This window comes from Oncorhynchus tshawytscha, linkage group LG03 (assembly GCF_018296145.1).
Source record: "Oncorhynchus tshawytscha isolate Ot180627B linkage group LG03, Otsh_v2.0, whole genome shotgun sequence".
Taxonomy (NCBI): domain Eukaryota; kingdom Metazoa; phylum Chordata; class Actinopteri; order Salmoniformes; family Salmonidae; genus Oncorhynchus; species Oncorhynchus tshawytscha.
Window position 1 is genome coordinate 45674632 of NC_056431.1, and position 18556 is coordinate 45693187.

Below are 18556 nucleotides of genomic sequence, written 5' to 3' on the forward strand. Positions count from 1 at the left end.
ATTACAACAAAATGTCCTAACAGGTCTAAACTGTACCCGATAACAGCAGTCATTTCTCACCGTCTAACTTCCAGGCAGCGAGCGTGATGAACTCTAGCACCTGCCCACACTGCTGAAGAGGAGAGAGGCATATTTGTACCGAATTCTCCGATGAAGCTTAAAGACTACAAAGATGATGTACATTTCCCACAAACGTACTTAGCCAAGAAGTATTACTTGGAAAAGACAGAGAGACACGAGAATTATTAATTTTTTTTAACGAAGGAGTCCTACGAAGGAAATCATTTGACGTAACCCTTTCTTGTGGTCTAATATAAACTTTATGGACAGTAGTTTGTTTCATGGTCTTCTCTTATGCAAAAAAGTATTAAGGGTTAAGAGGTCACTGTTGGTGAAAGCCATTTGCAGTCTGTAAAAGGCATTTGAAATGATTGCACTGATACTGAATGCAAAGAATCAAATGAATACGGCTCATTCATAAGCTGACTTTGTGTTCTCTGTGATCTGTTAAGATCAGCTGACATTTGAATTTTTATATGACAACATTCTTAGCATTTTTGAGCACCAAGCCACATCTAAATTGCCTGGCAGTGTAGGCTGCTAATGGGCCTTTTTAGTTTGTCTGTTTTTGATTGGTGTGATATTGCCATTGACTTAAATGCCCATCAGCGCTTGGAGACAATGTTACATTTTGATAATTGATTTCTTGCACTACTTGCAAACAATTGCAATGGGGGCTCACATGGCTCATATCTGTACATTAATGTGCTCTGCTGTATAGGGGATGTAATCAACACTACACACACTGTGGTCCGAGAGTCCCACAATGCTGTCTGTCTGAATGATTGCTTCACCAACCATTTCAAATCTCTGCCAAGTGATGCAATACTGCAAATGCTTTGTTGCCAGATAGGGATCACCTTTTCCTGTAATCACTGGGAGGACATAGATCTCAGCATTTCACTATCCATTTGCGAATATATGTACAATCTCAAACAATTAAGTTATCATTGTTTACATACCTTGTGTTTGTTGGTTAAAGTATGTATATTTTAGACTGCATTTTTCAATACCTTAATGTACAGCAAATCTTCTCAGGAATGAAATAGGTGTTGATGCATTATCAAAACTCCTTTTATACCTGTCACTGTCTTGTCTTAACAGCCAATAGCTTGCTCTTAAAAAGTTCAGCTTTCACCTCAGTGTGTCAAATGAAGGTGTTTCTTGTCTTTGTCATTTTCAGGTGTGAGGAATAAAATCTCTTTGCTACCAAAACCTCATTATGTATATGAACTGCCATTGTGTCAGTGTGATTGATGGAGGTGTGATATGTGCCCTGGCAGAGGTACAGAACATGCTTATGAATATGAATTCTAATATTACTTGTCTGAGAGAAAGTGTATTATTCTGATATTTTCAAACTGGTTATCAAGACCCATTCTAATTCACTTGCAGTCTCTGCACTCCACAAACAGAATATTAGGTTATTGAGGTCACTGTGTGATGAGCCCCAACATCATGTGTAACTATCGTGCCATTTCCCTTACATAAAGTCTCGTAGGCCTAAGTTGCTAGAGTCGGACATTCACTATTAAAATGTGTTCTTTACGGCCCGCAATGGAAACATGTTGAGTATTTTGCAGCTCGAGACTAATATCTAGGAGTTGATACATGCCGTGGTATCGCAGACACTGTTTGCTAATGCTCAGACAGCGACTCGTCTCGCCAGACTATTTTGCAACGTAGCCTATTCATGACTCAGCCATAACCCTTGTAATTTATAACAGTAACACTGTCGTCGATATGTTCCCTGCCTTGAGTCAGTATATTATATAGCACCATATTTGGTTTTACCCTTGTCTCTTCCTTGTCCTCCAGTGGGTGGCCTAGGCGTGTCCAGGATACCTTGCATATCCATTTTTTGCCGCAGCGTGGGAGAATTCTAGAAGGGCACACTTCAGGAGAGATTTAAAAGCACGTTGTACCCGTTACAGTCAGCACTTGTATATTGAGCAGTTAATATTTACATAAGTACTCAGACCCTTTGCTATGAGACTAAAAATTGAGCTCCGGTGCATCCTGTTTCCATTGATCACCCTTGAGATGTTTCTACAGCTTGAAGTCCACCTGTGGCAAATTCAATTGATTGGACATGACTTGGAAAAGTCTATAAACACCGGTCTATATAAGGTCCCACAGTTGACAGGGCATGTCAGGACAAAAACCAAGCCCAGGTTGTAGGGATTTTTTGCAGAGCTGAGAAAGGATTCCGTCGAGGCACAGATGTGGGGAAGGGTACCAAAAAAGTTCTGCAGCATTGGTGGCCTCCATCATTCTTAAAAGGAAGAAGTTTGGAACAACCAAGACTTAGAGTTGGCCACCTGGCCAAACTGAGCAATCGGGGGAAGAGGGGCCTTGGTCATTGAGGTGACCATGCACCCAATAGTCAGTCTGACAGAGCTCTAGAGTTCCTATATGGAGCTGGGAGAACCTTCCAGAAGGACAACCATCTCTGCAGCACTCCACCAATCAGGCCTTTATGGTAGAGTGGCCAGATGGCAGCCACTCCTCAGTAAAAGGAGAAACACCCCAAATACAGGTGTGCCAAGCTTGTAGCATCACACGCAAAAAGCCTAGAGGCTGTAGTCGCTGCCAAAAGGAGCTGAAAACTTACATAAGTGTTTTATTTTTAATAAATTAGCAAACATTTCTAAAATCCTGTTTTGCTTTGTCATCATTTGGTATTGTGTGTAGATTGAGGGAAAACATGCATTTAATCCCTTTTACAAAAGGCTGTAACGAAACAAAATGTGGGAAAAAAAATCAAGGGGTCTGAATACTTTCTGAAGGCACTGTAAATGTATAAATGGGACATTACTGAATTCCAAAAGTAATGCCATGATACTAGAAGCATAAATAGATCTTTATTTACAATGACTCCATTCATATAAAAATAGTACTGTATCTATGTACACATTAGGAATGGATACCAATTTTCAGTGTACACCACAAAAGGTGTTGTCTCTTTGGAATTAAACCAGAACTCAAATTGAAGATGGGAGTTGCTGCAAAGATTTTAAAAAATGTAAAAGTCAGAGTTGCATCAGAGAATGTAGCTCCAAAAACATATCGTTCAACAGCAAAGACATCTTTAATCTGTTCAAGTTGTCTCAGACATGTCATCATGAAGGTAATTGTGCTCTCCCTGAACGAGAGAGAGGTTAAGCTACAACCATACTGGATCAATGCCCAGAAGCGCCTCTCTCACTGGTAGTTGAATTTGAAGTTGAACTGTCCGGAGCTGAAGGGGTTAAAGCCCTGGAAACCACTGTGAAAGTTCTGATGGTGTCCACCCTGCTGGCTCTCTGGGTCCATGGGGTCCTCGCCATTGTCAAACTTCTGCCGCATCTCTGTACAGGCACACAGACAGACACAGCAATGTTAACGCTGTTAACAGAGCAACGATAGACTGAGTGGAGGCATTCAGCGTTTTGAAACTGAACGATCGAGAGCAGTTGAGAACCCTACGCATATTTGACAGGTGGCTAGTTTTTCATCCATATGACAGGAGACACCATTTGATATTAATTGAACGGGTAGGTAGACAGCACCGAGTCCTCCCAAACAATGTGACAAGAGTACTGCTAAATCAATACAACTAAAGAGCAAATTGAAGGTTTGACCATCTAGTACAGAGGGTGATACATACAATATGCCCAAATAAATCCTAGAAGTATACTAAGTGACATTTTATATAGAATGTCATGAAAGTATTGATTGGCAGATGAAGGATAAACATTTCTACTGCGTTGAAAATGCACTAGAGAACTTGGGTCTGTACAGAGTGGTGCATGATGAACTCTGGGTTATCTGACCCTATACATCTGTCTGCTTCAGTCTTCATTGACATCTGGTTAGTGAACAGCTGCTGAGGGGGGACTAAGCTCTGCCCATTGGACATTTACCTGGATCAGTGAGCACTTCCTTGGCCTGAACAATGTCAATGAACTTCTTCTCTGCCTTCTTCTTCTCCACAGGATCCTGGAAGTTGTCTGGGTGCCACTGCTGCGCCTGCTTCCTGTAGGCCTTTACGATCTCCTTCTTCTGGGCAGTCCTGTGACAGGGACAAAGAGGTAATACAATTCTGTTCTACTTGACAGTGTTCTACATGAGCTATGACTAGCAGAGCACCCCAGTCCCGACCAGCATAGCAGTTTGTAATGCACCTCTTAATGCCCAGGATCTTGTAGTAGTCTCTCTTCTGGGACTGTTTGAGGAGGCGCTGTGCTTTCTCAAGCCCTTCCTTGATCTGCCGGTCATTCTCACTGTGCTCGCGGGCAGTCTCATAGTCCTTGATAGCTGCAGAGAGAGTAAACCCCCATAAATAACCTGTAATACGTGTGTATTCAAATAATACCCCATTATTTTTCCAGTACCGAAGTCTGGTTCTGGTGATTAATCAGGTCTGTATAATACGCTGTCTCGTCATGGAGTAAACCCAATCATCTTAAGTTCAGTGTGATGTGCATCGATTCCAGCAGCCTGTGTGGACTAGAAGGTGGCGTGTGGTGGTTGAAGGCAGCCGTACTCTGAGGCGGACGGGCAGGCGGCTGGGCGAGAGGGAGGATTTAAGAGATGCTGCGGTTTACTGCGCCCTGTGGAGCCTGACAGTTTAAAAGCCCACATGACCGAATCTGTGATGCTACCACCCACCCGCCGCTCTCGGTGTTCACGCCTAAGCAGATAAAGTGCCTTAATGACAATTTACGCCTCCTTTGCTGCCCAGTCAACATCCCCTGCGGTTGCTAGGCTGGTGTTTAGGAGATGGAGCCCTGGTGCGGGTAGCGTGCGCAGTTCCGACTGCCCGGATCGCCTGTGGCTACATGGGAAGCTGCCTGAGCCGCATCGCAGCCAGCCACACATCCACGCTATTTATACACCGCAAAGACACTCACCACACAAACACGCCTCCGAGGCTAAGAGGGAGCTTTCTAAATCACCCGATTGTTTTGGAACAATTCCATTCACACTTTCCTCCTTTTAAAAATGTTAGCACCCTTGTATAAAATGTACTATTTCAAGTCTACAATCCATGACTAGCCTTTCAACAATTTGTCATGAGAATTGTTGGTAGTGAGAATTGTTGGTCTAGCGTAGCAGTAGGATTTGGAAGTACACACCTACACTGTAGCAACAACTCCAGAGACCACAGGTAAGACTTGGCAAAGTGTTAAGGTCCCTTCTGTTTGGACCGGTACAGATGGCACCACTGAGCCTGTGTTTGTGAGTGTGTGAGTGTGTTGGCTCTGCCACCACTGAATTGCTAGTGGCTTGATTAACGAGTGGCTGTGCAGCCTGGGAGGCAGCAGAGCTGTATATCACTCCAGGTTTTGCTTACTGCTTACTAGGGTCCAGATCAGAGGGGAAATTGCTCCCTCTGCATTTATAATACTATTGCATCACTTTGAGCTGACTAAATCACTGTTGAACAGAAAACTTAAAGTTAGTACATATTTTTCCTCCCATCCTTTTTTAAAATTGTAGTAGCAATGTGTCTAACAAATAATTGCTTTTCATAGACTATAGATGAACGTTACTCCGATAGTAAAACAGTGCCCTCTAGTTTTATCCTTCAGAATAATTCAGTCTAAAGCCTCAACACCACTCCAAAAAAACTGAAGCCAAGACAATGTTGAACAGCAAACCTGACAAGATTCCACTGTTCAGCATGTTGTATGGACAGACTCATCCATGTCAGGAAAAAGTCAGATGCAATTAGAGAAGAGGTGAGTTCCTCCCATACGAATGTAAATGTGCTTTAAACACTGGAAAGAGCACTATATACAGTGCATTCGAAAAATATTCAGACCCCTTCCCTTTTTCCACATTGTAAAGTTACAGCCTTACTCTAAAATATAAATATAATCCTTATCGACACAACACCCCATAATGATGAAGCGAAAACAGGTTTAGGAATATTCGCAAATGTATTAAATAAAAAAAATAGTATTTATACCCTTTGCTATGAGACTCGAAATTGAGCTCAGGTTCATTCGGTTTCAATTGATCATCTATGAGGTTTCTACAACTTGATTTGAGTCCACCTGTGGTAAATTCAAAAGATTGGACATGATTTGGAAAGGCACACACACACACACACACACACACACACACACACGTCTATATCAGGTCCCACAGTTGACAGTGCATGTCAGAGCAAAAACCAAGCCATGAGGTTGAAGGAATTGTCCGTAGAGCTCCAAGACAGGATTGTGTCAAGGCATAGATCTGGGGAAGGGTACCAACAACAATTCTGCAACATTGAAGGTCCCCAAGAACACAGTGGCTTCCATCATTCTTAAGTGGAAGAATTTTAGAACCACCAACAACCTTACTAGAGCTGACCACCCAGCAAAACTGAGCAATAGGGGGAATAGGGCCTTGGTCAGGGAGGTGACCATAAATCTGATGATCACTGACAGAGCTCCTGAGTTCCTATGTGAAGATGGGACAACCATCTCTGCAGCACTCCACCAATCAGGCCTTGATGGCAGGGTGGACAGACATAAACCACTCCTCAGTAAAAGGGCACATGACAGCCTGCTTGGAGTTCACCAAAAGGCACCTAAAGACTCTCGAAACAAGATTCTCTGGTCTGATGAAACCGAGATTCAACTTTGACCTGAACGCCACGTCTGGAGGAGACCTGGCACCATCCTTTTGGTGAAGTATCGGTGGCAGCATCATGCTGTGGGGATGTTTCAGCAGCAGGGACTGGGAGACTAGTCAGGATCGAGGGAAAGATGAACATAGCAAAGTACAGAGAGATCCCTGATAATAAAATAAAAAACGTGCTCCAAAAGCGCTCAGACTTGGGTGAAGGTTCACCTTCCAACAGGACAATGACCCTAAGCAGAGTAAAGACAACGCAGGAGTGGCTTCGGGACAAGTTTCTGGATGTCCTTGAGTGGCCCAGCCAGAGCCCAGGTATAAACCCTATCTAACATCTCTGGAGAGACTGAAAATAGCTGTGCAGCGACGCTCCCATCCAACCTGACAGAGCCTGAGAGGATCTGTCGAGAAGAATGGGAGAAACTCCCCAAATACAGGTGTGCCAAGCTTGTAGCGTCATCCCCAAGAAGACTCTAGGCTGAATACTGAATAGTTATGTAAAGGTCAGGTTGAAGTCAGAAGTTTACATACACCGTAGCCAAATACATTTAAACTCAGTTTCACAATTCCTGACTTTTAATCCTAGTAAATATTCCCCGTTTTAGGTCAGTTAGGATCACCACTTTATTTTAAGAGTCTGAAATGCCATAATAATAGGATTTATTTCAGCTTTTATTTCTTTCATCATATTCCCAGTGGTTCAGAAGTTTACATTACACTCAATTAGTATTTGGTAGCATTGCCTTTAATTGTTTCACTTGGGACAAACGTTTCAGGTAGCCTTCTACAAGCTTCCCACAATAAGTTGGCTGAATTTTGGACCATCCCTCCTGACAGAGCTGGTATAATGAAGTCAGGTTTGTAGGCCTCCTTGCTCGCACACGCCTTTTCAGTTCTGCCCACAAATGTTCTATGGGATTGAGGTCAGGGCTTTGTGATGGCCACTCCAATACCTTGACTTTGTTGTCCTTAAGCCATTTTGCCACAACTTTGGAAGTATGCTTGGGGTCATTGTCCATTTGGAAGACCCATTTGCGACCAAGCTTTAACTTCCTGACTGATGTCTTGAGATGTTGCTTCAATATATCCACATCATTTTCCTTCCTCGTGAAGCCATCTAATTTGTGAAGTGCACCAGTCCCTCCTGCAGCAAAGCACCCCCACAACATGATACTGCCACCCCTGTGCTTCACGGGTGGGATGTTGTTCTTCGGCTTGCAAGCCTCCCCCTTTTTCCTCCAAACATAACAATGGTCATTATGGCCAAACAGTTCTATTTTTATTGTTGGATTAGAGGACATTTCTCCAAAAAGTAAGATCTTTGTCCCCAAACGCAGTTGCAAACCGTAGTCTGGCTTTTTTATGACGGTTTTGGAGCAGTGGCTGAACGGCCTTTCAGGTTATGTCGATATAGGACTCGATTTACTGTGTATATAGATACTTTTGTACCCGTTTCCTCCAGCATCTTCACAAGGTCCTTTGCTGTTGTTCTGGGATTGATTTACACTTTTCGCACCAAAGTTAATCTCTCTCTAGGAAACAGAACGCGTCTCCTTCCTGAGCAGTATGACGGCTGCCTGGTCCCATGGTGTTTATTATTGCATACTATTGTTTGTACAGATGAATGTGGTACCTTCAGGTGTTTGGAAATTGCTCCTAAGGATGAACCAGACTTGCGGAGGTCTACAATTTTTTTTCTGAGGTCTTGGCTGATTTCTTTTGATTTTCCCATGATGTCAAGCAAAGAGGCACTGAGTTTGAAGGTAGGCCTTGAAATACATCCACAGGTACACCTCCTATTGACTCAAATGATATAAATTAGCCTATCAGAAGCTTCTAAAGCCATGACATCCTTTCCTGGAATTTTCCAAGTAGTTTAAAAGGCACAGTCAACTTAGTGCATGTAAACTTCTGACCCACTGGAATTGTGATACAGTGAAATAATCTGTAAACAATTGTTGGAAAAATTACTTGTGTCATGCACAAAGTAGATGTCCTAACCGACTTGCCAAAACCATAGTTTAAGACATTTTTGAAGTTGAAAAACTAGTTTTAAATGACTCCAACCTAAGTGTATGTAAACTCCAACTATGTATGCATGTATACACAAATGTTTGTTTTTTTTAAACTGTTTTTTCTGTCATTATGACGTATTGTATGTAGATTGAGGGAAGAAAAAAAAACAAATTCATCCATTTTAGAATAAGGCTGTAATGCAACAAAATGTGGAACAAGTCCAGGGGTTTCAATACTTTCCGAATGCACTGTAAATTATGCACTGTAAAGCCATTCAATTATTACAAATGAATTAGATATTACCTTCCTCGTACTGTTCATCCAGTAGGTAGGCCTCAGCTCTGTCCTTCAACACATTCACATTCTGAGGGTCAGACTGAAGGACCTCACTGCACACTGTGATGGCTCTGCTTACATCCTGCTGCTCCTGAACAAGGACATGAAGGGACATGCTCATACTACAAAACCAAACTCAGTCAAAAGACACGTTTTTTTTAATTACTAAATGAAATGTAGACGTTTATTGTCCCGTCAAATCTGCATTAGACAGATAGTCATACCTGTGCCAGACAGTGGCAGATGCGCTCCTTTGCATGGTGCGAGTACTGGGGAACATTTGGCTCAGTCTTAATCACGGACTCGTATTTACTCACTGCATCTCCATACCTACACGTGGGTTTGGGGTAAAATAGGAGTCTTAGTGACGTCTTGACGCTAGAATTTTACACAACCGTCGCCGAGAATATCACCACACACCCAGACCTACAGTACCAGTCAAAAGTTTGGACACGCCTACTCATTCAAGGGTTTTTCTTAATTTTGACTATTCTACATTGTCGAATAATAGTGAAGACATCAATGCTATGAAATAACATATGGAATCATGTAGTAACCAACAAAAAGAGTTAAACAAAACATTTTATATTTGAGATTCTTCAAAAGTAGCCACCCTTTGCCTTCATGACAGCTTTGCACACTTGGCATTCACTCAACTGGCTTTGTGAGGTAGTCACCTGGAATGCATTTCAATTAACAGGTGTGCCTTGTTAAAAGTTAATTTGTGGAATTTCTTTCCTTCTTAATGCGTTTGAGCCAATCAGTTGTGTTGTGAAAATGTAGGGGTAGTATACAGAAGATTTGGTAACGAGACCAAGTCCTTATTATGGCAAGAACAGCTCAAATAAGCAAAGAGAAATTACAGTCCATCATTACTTATAAAACATGAAGGTCAGTCAATCTAGAACGTTTCAAGAACTTTGAAAGTTTCTTTAAGTGCAGTCGCAAAAACCAAGCGTTATGATGAAACTGTCTCTCAACTGGCCACAGGAAAGGAACACCCAGAGTTACCTTTGCTGCAGAGGATAAGTTCATTAGAGTTAACAGCATATCAGATTGCAGCTACAATAAATGCTTCAGAGTTCAAGTAACAGACACCTCAACTGTTCAAAGGAGACCGAATCAGGCCTTCATGGTCAACTTGCTGCAAAGAAACCAATAAGAAGAAGAGACTTGTTTGGGCCAAGAAACACGAACAATGGACATTAGACCGGTGGAAATCTGTCCTTTGGTTCCAACCGCTGTGTCTTTGTGAGACGCAGAGTAGGTGAGCGGATGATCTCTGCATGTGTGGTTCCCACTGTGAAGCATGGAGGAGGTGGTGTGATGGTGCTTTGCTGGTGACACTGTCGGGGATTTATTTAGAATTCAAAGCACACTTAACCAGCATGGCTACCACGGCATTCTGCTGCGATACACCATCCCATCTGGTTTGCGCTTAGTGGGACTATCATCCAGGCTGTGTAAGGGCTGTTTGACCAAGAAGGAGAGTGATGGAGTGCTGCATCAGATGACCTCCACGATAACCCAATTGAGATGGTTTGGAATGAGTTGGTGCACAGAGTGAAGGAAAAGCAGCCAACAAGTGCTCAACATATGTGGGAACTCCTTCAAGACTGTTGGAAAATAATTCCTCAAAGCTGGTTGAGAGAATGTCAAGAGTGTGCAAAGCTGCAATCAAGGCAAAGGGTGGCTACTTTGAAAAATATAAAACATTTTGATATGCTTAACACTTTTGGTTACTACATTATTCCAGATGTGTTATTTCATAGTTGAGATGTCTTCACTATTATTCTACAATGTAGAAAATAGTAACAATATTCAAAAAACTTGAATGAATGTGTTCAAATTTTTGACTGGTACCGATGATGCTAAATGTGATGTCAGATCCATTTAGAGAGATTCTGCTTTTAATAGCTTATTGGGGGAGAGGATATGTATGAGAGGAGAAATAAATAATTTATAGGATACACACAGTATCTACAATGGATGTTTTTTTATTTTATTTCACCTTTATTTAACCAGGTAGGCTAGTTGAGAAAAAGTTCTAATTTGCAACTGCGACCTGGCCAAGATAAAGCATAGCAGTGTGAACAGACAACACAAAGTTACACATGGAGTAAACAATTAACAAGTCAATAACACAGTAGAAAAAAAAGTTTATATACATTGTGTGCAAAAGGCATGAGGAGGTAGGCGAATAATTACAATTTTGCAGATTAACACTGGAGTGATAAATGATCAGATGGTCATGTACAGGTAGAGATATTGGTGTGCAAAAGAGCAGAAAAGTAAATAAATAAAAACAGTATGGGGATGAGGTAGGTAAAAATGGGTGGGCTATTTACCGATAGACTATGTACAGCTGCAGCGATCGGTTAGCTGCTCAGATAGCAGATGTTTGAAGTTGGTGAGGGAGATAAAAGTCTCCAACTTCAGCGATTTTTGCAATTCGTTCCAGTCACAGGCAACAGAGAACTGGAACGAAAGGCGGCCAAATGAGGTGTTGGCTTTAGGGATGATCAGTGAGATACACCTGCTGGAGCGTGTGCTACGGATGGGTGTTGCCATCGTGACCAGTGAACTGAGATAAGGCGGAGCTTTACCTAGCATGGACTTGTAGATGACCTGGAGCCAGTGGGTCTGGCGACGAATATGTAGCCAGGGCCAGCCGACTAGAGCATACAAGTCGCAGTGGTGGGTGGTATAAGGTGCTTTAGTGACAAAACGGATGGCACTGTGATAAACTGCATCCAGTTTGCTGAGTAGAGTGTTGGAAGCAATTTTGTAGATGACATTGCCGAAGTCGAGGATCGGTAGGATAGTCAGTTTTACTAGGGTAAATTTGGCGGCGTGAGTGAAGGAGGCTTTGTTGCGGAATAGGAAGCCGACTCTAGATTTGATTTTAGATTGGAGATGTTTGATATGAGTCTGGAAGGAGAGTTGACAGTCTAGCCAGACACCTAGGTACTTATAGATGTCCACATATTCAAGGTCGGAACCATCCAGGGTGGTAATGCTAGTTGGGCGTGCGGGTGCAGGCAGCGAACGGTTGAAAAGCATGCATTTGGTTTTACTAGTGTTTAAGAGCAGTTGGAGGCCACGGAAGGAGTGTTGTATGGCATTGAAGCTCGTTTGGAGGTTAGATAGCACATGTGTTCTCTGCTGATCCAAGGGTATATTATTAATACACACACACACAGGGACACACAGGGACACACAGGGACACACAGGGACACACAGGGACACACAGGGACACACAGGGACACACAGGGACACACAGGGACACACAGGGACACACAGGGACACACAGGGACACACAGGGACACACAGGGACACACAGGGACACACAGGGACACACAGGGACACACAGGGACACACAGGGACACACAGGGACACACAGGGACACACAGGGACACACCTCTGCTGCTGGATCAACTCCTCTGCAGACTGGATGTGTTTGTTGAGCTTCTTGACTTGTTTGTAGTGGCTGTAACACTGTTCATGGTCTGGGTCCAGCTTCAGACATTCTCGAACCTCACTGGAGACAGAGGAAACAACCAGAAGAACCAGTCAGGTATCCTCTCAATTAATTACATCTAGGGATGCAGCTTTGTCCAAAAGTAACGTGTTTGTCAATCTCACATTCACGGACAGTCTTACTTGAGGGACATTTCATGGTCACCCAGGTGGTAGTAGATGGTGCTGAGTTTGTAGAAGGCCTGGGTGTTGTCACTCTTCAGTTTGGAGGCAGCCGTCAGGTCACTGATGGCCTTGCCCATCTCTCCCATCTGGATGAAGCACTCTGCCCGCAGCTCTCTAGAGCTGACGTCCCACACACACGTCTGGCAGGGAAGCAGTACAGCTCAATATGTGTCAACAGACTTGGTATAATGTTATGTTAGTGATGACAGTGACAACATCTAGTCTCAGGAAGAACAGCCACAGATCATAGTGTACTAGCAAGACTTGCTTTATCTCTGACATTAGGAGTTGAGTCAGGTGTGCCACTTACTTCAATAATTAGGTCCAGTTGGGCAGCAGCGGTGATGTAATCCTTGCGGTCAAAGTTAACCCGTGACTGAGTCACCCACCTCTGGATTTCATCAGATGTCTTGAGACGACTTTGAGCCTCCTCCTCATCTTTGTCACTAGGGTTCGAATTGAGCTGGAAGAGAGAACCATTCCTTTTAACCAGTAAAAAAGGGAAGGAAGCACACCAGATACTACAGCCTATTTACCTGCCTATTTACTTGAAAAAAAAGTAACATTCCTTGAAAAGATGAACCCACTATTGCAAATACACTTAAAATAACACTAATTCTTAAGCTTTTACCCATCACTCCTCCCTGTACTTACAGTCCTGATCCCTGAACCCATTATTCACCAGCATAGTGCTCATCATCGCCATGATAGCAATCTTAGTTAATGGGACATACTTTACAAATAGACTTGGCTATCCTATGAGGATTTCTTGCTAGCTCAGCCCTAAGCAGGGGAGTGATGAATAAGTGTGATGCGTTACAGCATGCCTGTGTAGTAAACTGCTGAAGCAGCAGGAGCGCATGCACCTCTAGCCAGAGTTGTCCACAACATACTGGCAAAATATGGCACACATAAAACTGTACAGGTCCAAATGTATATTGCCCTCCAGCTATGACTCAGTGCCGCACAATAGCATGATAGCTGACTTCAATTATGGAACTTTCCACACCTTGAGCGGCCTCTTAAAATCTACTTCTACTAGCGTTTTAAAAACCAGCATTACATTGTGTCTGGGAAGCCACCTGGGAAGTGTCCTTGAATACATCATTTTAAGCCAAACAAAAAACAGACTCAATCCTGCTATTCTACATTGTAATAAAGTACATTGTGTATAGTGTTCCTCATTGCGTCCCCTCCTAGTATCTGAAGAGGGATGTGTAAATGACAAAGGCCCAAGGGGCTGCAGACCCAGGACAATACCTAAGGTGACAAGTGACTGACATTCAAACTCTACTGCTAGAAGAATTAGGCTACTTCAACATTTCCACTGCGTATACCTACCCACTTAATGGAGTCAAATCATTAAAAGTAGAACTGCAAGGGCATTTATGTCTTCTGGCAATGTTATGAGGCTCCGGGCATAACGGTAACACTAATGGAAAATCTATCAGTGATTTTCACTCTTCATCCTTAAAAAATGGGCACCTGAAAACTATCCCCGATGGGCAAGAGGAGAGATGACTAGACATCCAATTAAGCTTGGTTTATACATTGTGTTCAGTAGGACAGAATTTCACATTTCCAATGTTAATTTGGCTTATTGAATGTCTGATATAAATGATAAAATACCAGGCCATCTAATTTCATAACTGTATTTCATTATCCTTATTCCTGTTCAGGTAGGAATCGTTAAATCTTAGCCTTAGGCTATTTGCCAATGAATATGGCAAACAACAAAGCCAGTATCTACATTAGCGCAAGTGCATTAGGTTGATCTGAAGAATTTTTTGTTGTTGAGGGATGTACTGTAGATGGAGCTGTTTCCACTGGTCAATACCGACATCTCCTGGCTGCTACTCCTTAAAGTCACCAGTGGTGTAAAGTAAAAATACTTTAAAGTACTACTTAAGTAGTATCTGTACTTTGTTTATATTTGACTACTTTTACTTCACTACATTCCTAAATAAAATAATGTACTTTTTACACCATACATATTCCCCTGACACCCAAAAGTACTCGTTACATTTTGACAGGAAACTGGTCCAATTCACACACTTATCAAGAGAACATCCCTTGTCATCCCTACTGCTTTTGATCTGGAGGACTCACTAAACACAAATGCTTAATTTGGTAATTAATGTTTGAGTGTTGGAGTGTGCCCCTGGCTATCCGCCAATGAATAACAAAAATAAAATTATGCCGTCTGGTTTGCTTAATATAAGGGATTTGAAATGGTTTATACTTAAGTACATTTTAGCAATTCCATTTATTTTTGATACTTGAGTAAAAAAGTATTTGGTTTTAAATATACTCAAGTATGACAATTGGGTACTTTTTCCACCACTGCAAGTCACTTCCAGTGAGATTGTTACTGTATGTTGGCATTACTTACAACTTTCTTAAAGTCGCTCTCTGCTTCATCTAGTCTCCCCTGCTTCAGGAGTAGATTGCCTCTTTGAAGTCTTGCCTGTTGGAAGAGTGAGAGACGAGATAAGAGCGTGTTTGCGGTTGACCTTAATCAAATTTACTTTAGTTAGTCTTCCTCTAGTCGAAAAAGACTTTAAAAACACATTAACAGTAAACTACAGTTAATAAACATTTCAAGCATACACTGACCTTGAAACCGTAAGATAAACACTCTTCCTCTTATGTTTCTGCTGCTAAAAGTAGACAGTGGACTCACCGATGTGAAGTCTGGTTTGAGTTCAATGACTTTGCTCAGATCCGGCAGAGCAGATTTAGATTTGCCCATGGCCAGGTAGACTGTCGCTCTCCTGTAGTAGGCCATGTAGTTCTTTGGATCCCCATCTGAACATGATCAAACACAGGCAATGGCAAAACAATAAAATAAATAAATATATATTTTAAACCAATTATAAAATATTATTATAAAATATGTTAATCATAAAACCCTTTTTACTTTAAAAAGTACACATGAATATTCAGTTTGATTTTACTGTCAACAATGTAAACCCTTCAGTACTGACCAATAGCAGCATGGAAATGAGAGAGTGCATCAGCCAGCTGTCCAGCAGCAAGGAGTTTCTTTCCCATCTCAAAATGGTTCTCCAAACTTCCATCCTTGCCACATACCCCTGAAACCAAGGAGAATGTCATCCAAAATGTAAGTAACCACGATTTGTGCATATTACAGTATATCCACCTTGTAGCGAGTCTTCCATTGCCGTGAGATTTGATACAAAGTGGCTAGCTAGCTACTTCACTAATGATTTAAAGTATGGTGCTTTTAGCAACTCGGGTGTATTTACATACACTAGCGTTGTTTTCAATTGTATTAGGTTGCACAAAAACAGTCCATTGGACGCCAGATGTTAAATACAATGACTGCCATCAATCACGTGACACCATGCATTCCTATGCGAGGACTCAATAGCGCATTGAAGATAAATGAAGTCGGTTTAGGTATAACAAAGATAAACGACGGTGTGTCGTTTCAATTGGAAACAAATGAGTCAGTTTGCAGAACAAGCAAAGAGGTGGGCAGAGCCAAGCATGTGCTAGCGAGATCCTATTGGTGCGTTCTAGCATGTATTTGCATATTTCCGTTAGGGAACACCCACTCTGCCAAGTGCGCGTGTGCAAATAAAGCAATTCACCTTTGCTCTCCTAAACACCACCATTGTTTAAACTTTGGCAACGGGTAGTCTACAAAGCTTAGTTCACAACAGATTTTAGTTTTGAGAACATAAAACTGTATTGGAATCAAATGTTTCAATGATGAGAAAATTAGCAGAATGTCAGACAAAATCCATCTCTTTCCATCTTCTCCCACTGGGCTTCCTCTCACTACCATATGAGTGGAAACGGTAAGCGGATACTTCACATTTATATAGCCGGTGAAATATCTGTCTTATTGTTTTATTTGTGAGAAGGCATCTCATGGAATAATTTATATCCACAACTCGAGTTACTCCAGAAAGTGATGTTACAGGCTAGCTCAGTGCTGCCCACTAAGAATGCAACTTTCCGTTCACTATAATGGGGATTCTGTTTTCTGCTAACAATGCCTGCAGTACAGCCAGCAGTCGGCCTAGAACTACCATGGCTTCAATGTGGGGGCAGTCATTCTCCCCTAGTTAAAAACAACTCCGTCTCAATTTTACTGTACCGGTGGGCATGACGGTTGGTTATTATGGGGGGGGGGGGATTTGAGACAATATCTAAAGGATCGTATTATTAAAACACGTTCCAAACGTGGGTCTGCACCATATTCGGTTGGTTTTTATGAGGGGGAAATGAGTCTAAAAGTCCCCCACAAGTCAATTATTTTTGTCCACATATGGCGCACGTGCAGTACTTTGATTTTGTCATGAGGTCAGCAGAGAGGACGTGGGAATACAACAGACCCACGTTTGGAAAGTATGTTAAATAATACGATCATTTGTATCAAATTCCCCTCCGTCACAATGACCAACAGTCCCGCCCACCGTTACAGTAAGTTGAAATACACTTATATTTAAACTTCTGGCGGACTGTTTGTGCAACCCAGTACAACTGAAAGCAACGCTAGTGTATGTAAATACACCCGCGTTGCTAAAAGCAATTTACGGCAGCTGTGAAAGTAGCAACATTGTTGCCATGTAAATACAACTCCGTGGTGTAACGTTAGCAAGCCAGGTACCTAGCTAGCAAACAAACGTACTGTATGTACGCAAATGCCAACACAAATGATGGAATACACGAAGCACATGCTGTTGTTAGCCTTACAAACTAGCTAACGGTTATCTCCCGTGAAACTCAATCCGGCAACCTAGCTAGTTATCTACTCTAGCTAGTATACTTGTTGTAGTTACTGTCTGTAGGGCAGGTTACTGAACCTGGTAGCATAACTGTAATAAAACATAGGTTGAAATCCATTGTCTGAGAAGGCTTACCTTCGTATCGCAGGTCAATCAAAACAAGAAGAAAAGGAACATAACTTAATATTTTGTGCACAACTGGGTTTATTGCAACCATAATGTAACTGTCTATAGTTCTTAGAAATAAAGGAAAATACTACCTACGACAATTCAAACTCTCACGAAACACTTGACAGTCCCATTTTTAGCTAGATGACAGCTAACGTTACTCAGTTAACCAACCAGACATAAAGCGAGTCCACCGGTCGTGGGTTACTCTGATTGGGCCATTTGTTGGAAAACTCCGCCCCCCACTGTTCGTTCAACGGAGTCGAGCCACGGCAGCACAAAAGTAAGCAGTAAGTGCGTGTCATTCAGTGAAGGGCCAGAGGCTAGTATGAAAAAGCATTTATCTAGCTGTAGGCATGTTCAGTCACGGTTTTGAATAGAAGGCTCAGCCAACAATTAAATATTTGTCTCTGCTGTAGCCTAAACTGATGATGATGCTTATTGATACAGGGTGCAATGGAAATCAAGTACGATTTAGGTTAAGTAGTGTTATGAATGATTGGAACATATGATCAATGTTTGGGATCTTTTATTCACATATAAAATACATTTCAGGACATGGGATGCAATACAAAGCGTACAATGGAAAAACAGTTGACCATTGATTAATACCTTCACAGTGTAATTTAGAGTTTAAGGCTTCACAGCAATATGAATACAATACAAATATCTTATGAGTGTACAAAACATTTGGAACACCTTAATATTGAGTTGCACGCCCTTCTGCCCTCAGAACAGCCTCAATTAGTCGGGGCATGGATTCTACAAGCTGTCAAAAGCGTTCCACAGGGATGCTGGCCCATGTTGACTCCAATGCTTCCCACAGTTGTGTCAAGTTGGCTGGGTGTCCTATGGGGGGTGGACCGTTCTTGATACACACAGGAAATGGTGGAGCGTGG

The 18556-nt window shown here is 42.1% G+C and overlaps 2 protein-coding genes across 6 annotated transcripts in view; one reads left to right on the forward strand and one right to left on the reverse strand.

The window, feature by feature from the left end:
• The window catches only part of uggt2 (UDP-glucose glycoprotein glucosyltransferase 2), a 45420-nt gene extending 44140 nt beyond the window's left edge, over positions 1 to 1280 (forward strand). For all 4 annotated transcript variants that reach the window (XM_024405772.1, XM_024405780.1, XM_024405786.1 and 1 more), the window contains one exon: positions 75 to 1280. In XM_024405772.1, coding sequence (XP_024261540.1) covers positions 75 to 97 — 23 coding nt within the window. In that variant the 3' untranslated portion in view covers positions 98 to 1280. The remainder of the gene's footprint in view (positions 1 to 74) is intronic.
• Positions 1281 to 2905: 1625 nt separating this feature from the next.
• dnajc3a (DnaJ (Hsp40) homolog, subfamily C, member 3a) lies at positions 2906 to 17840 on the reverse strand. Of its 2 annotated transcripts, none has more exons than XM_024405807.2 (12): positions 17750 to 17840; positions 15717 to 15824; positions 15413 to 15537; positions 15122 to 15196; positions 13040 to 13192; positions 12688 to 12869; positions 12446 to 12565; positions 9249 to 9354; positions 8992 to 9115; positions 4227 to 4359; positions 3966 to 4114; positions 2906 to 3410 (listed from the first exon to the last, which is right to left on the reverse strand). In XM_024405807.2, exons 2-12 carry the CDS (start codon positions 15781 to 15783, stop codon positions 3265 to 3267), a joined length of 1380 nt encoding a protein of 459 aa, XP_024261575.1. In that variant the 5' UTR covers positions 15784 to 15824; positions 17750 to 17840; the 3' UTR covers positions 2906 to 3264. The 2 variants fall into 2 exon arrangements, with proteins under 2 accessions (XP_024261575.1, XP_024261571.1); XM_024405803.2 differs by having other exon boundaries at positions 17625 to 17830.
• Between the last annotated feature and the right edge of the window lie 716 nt (positions 17841 to 18556).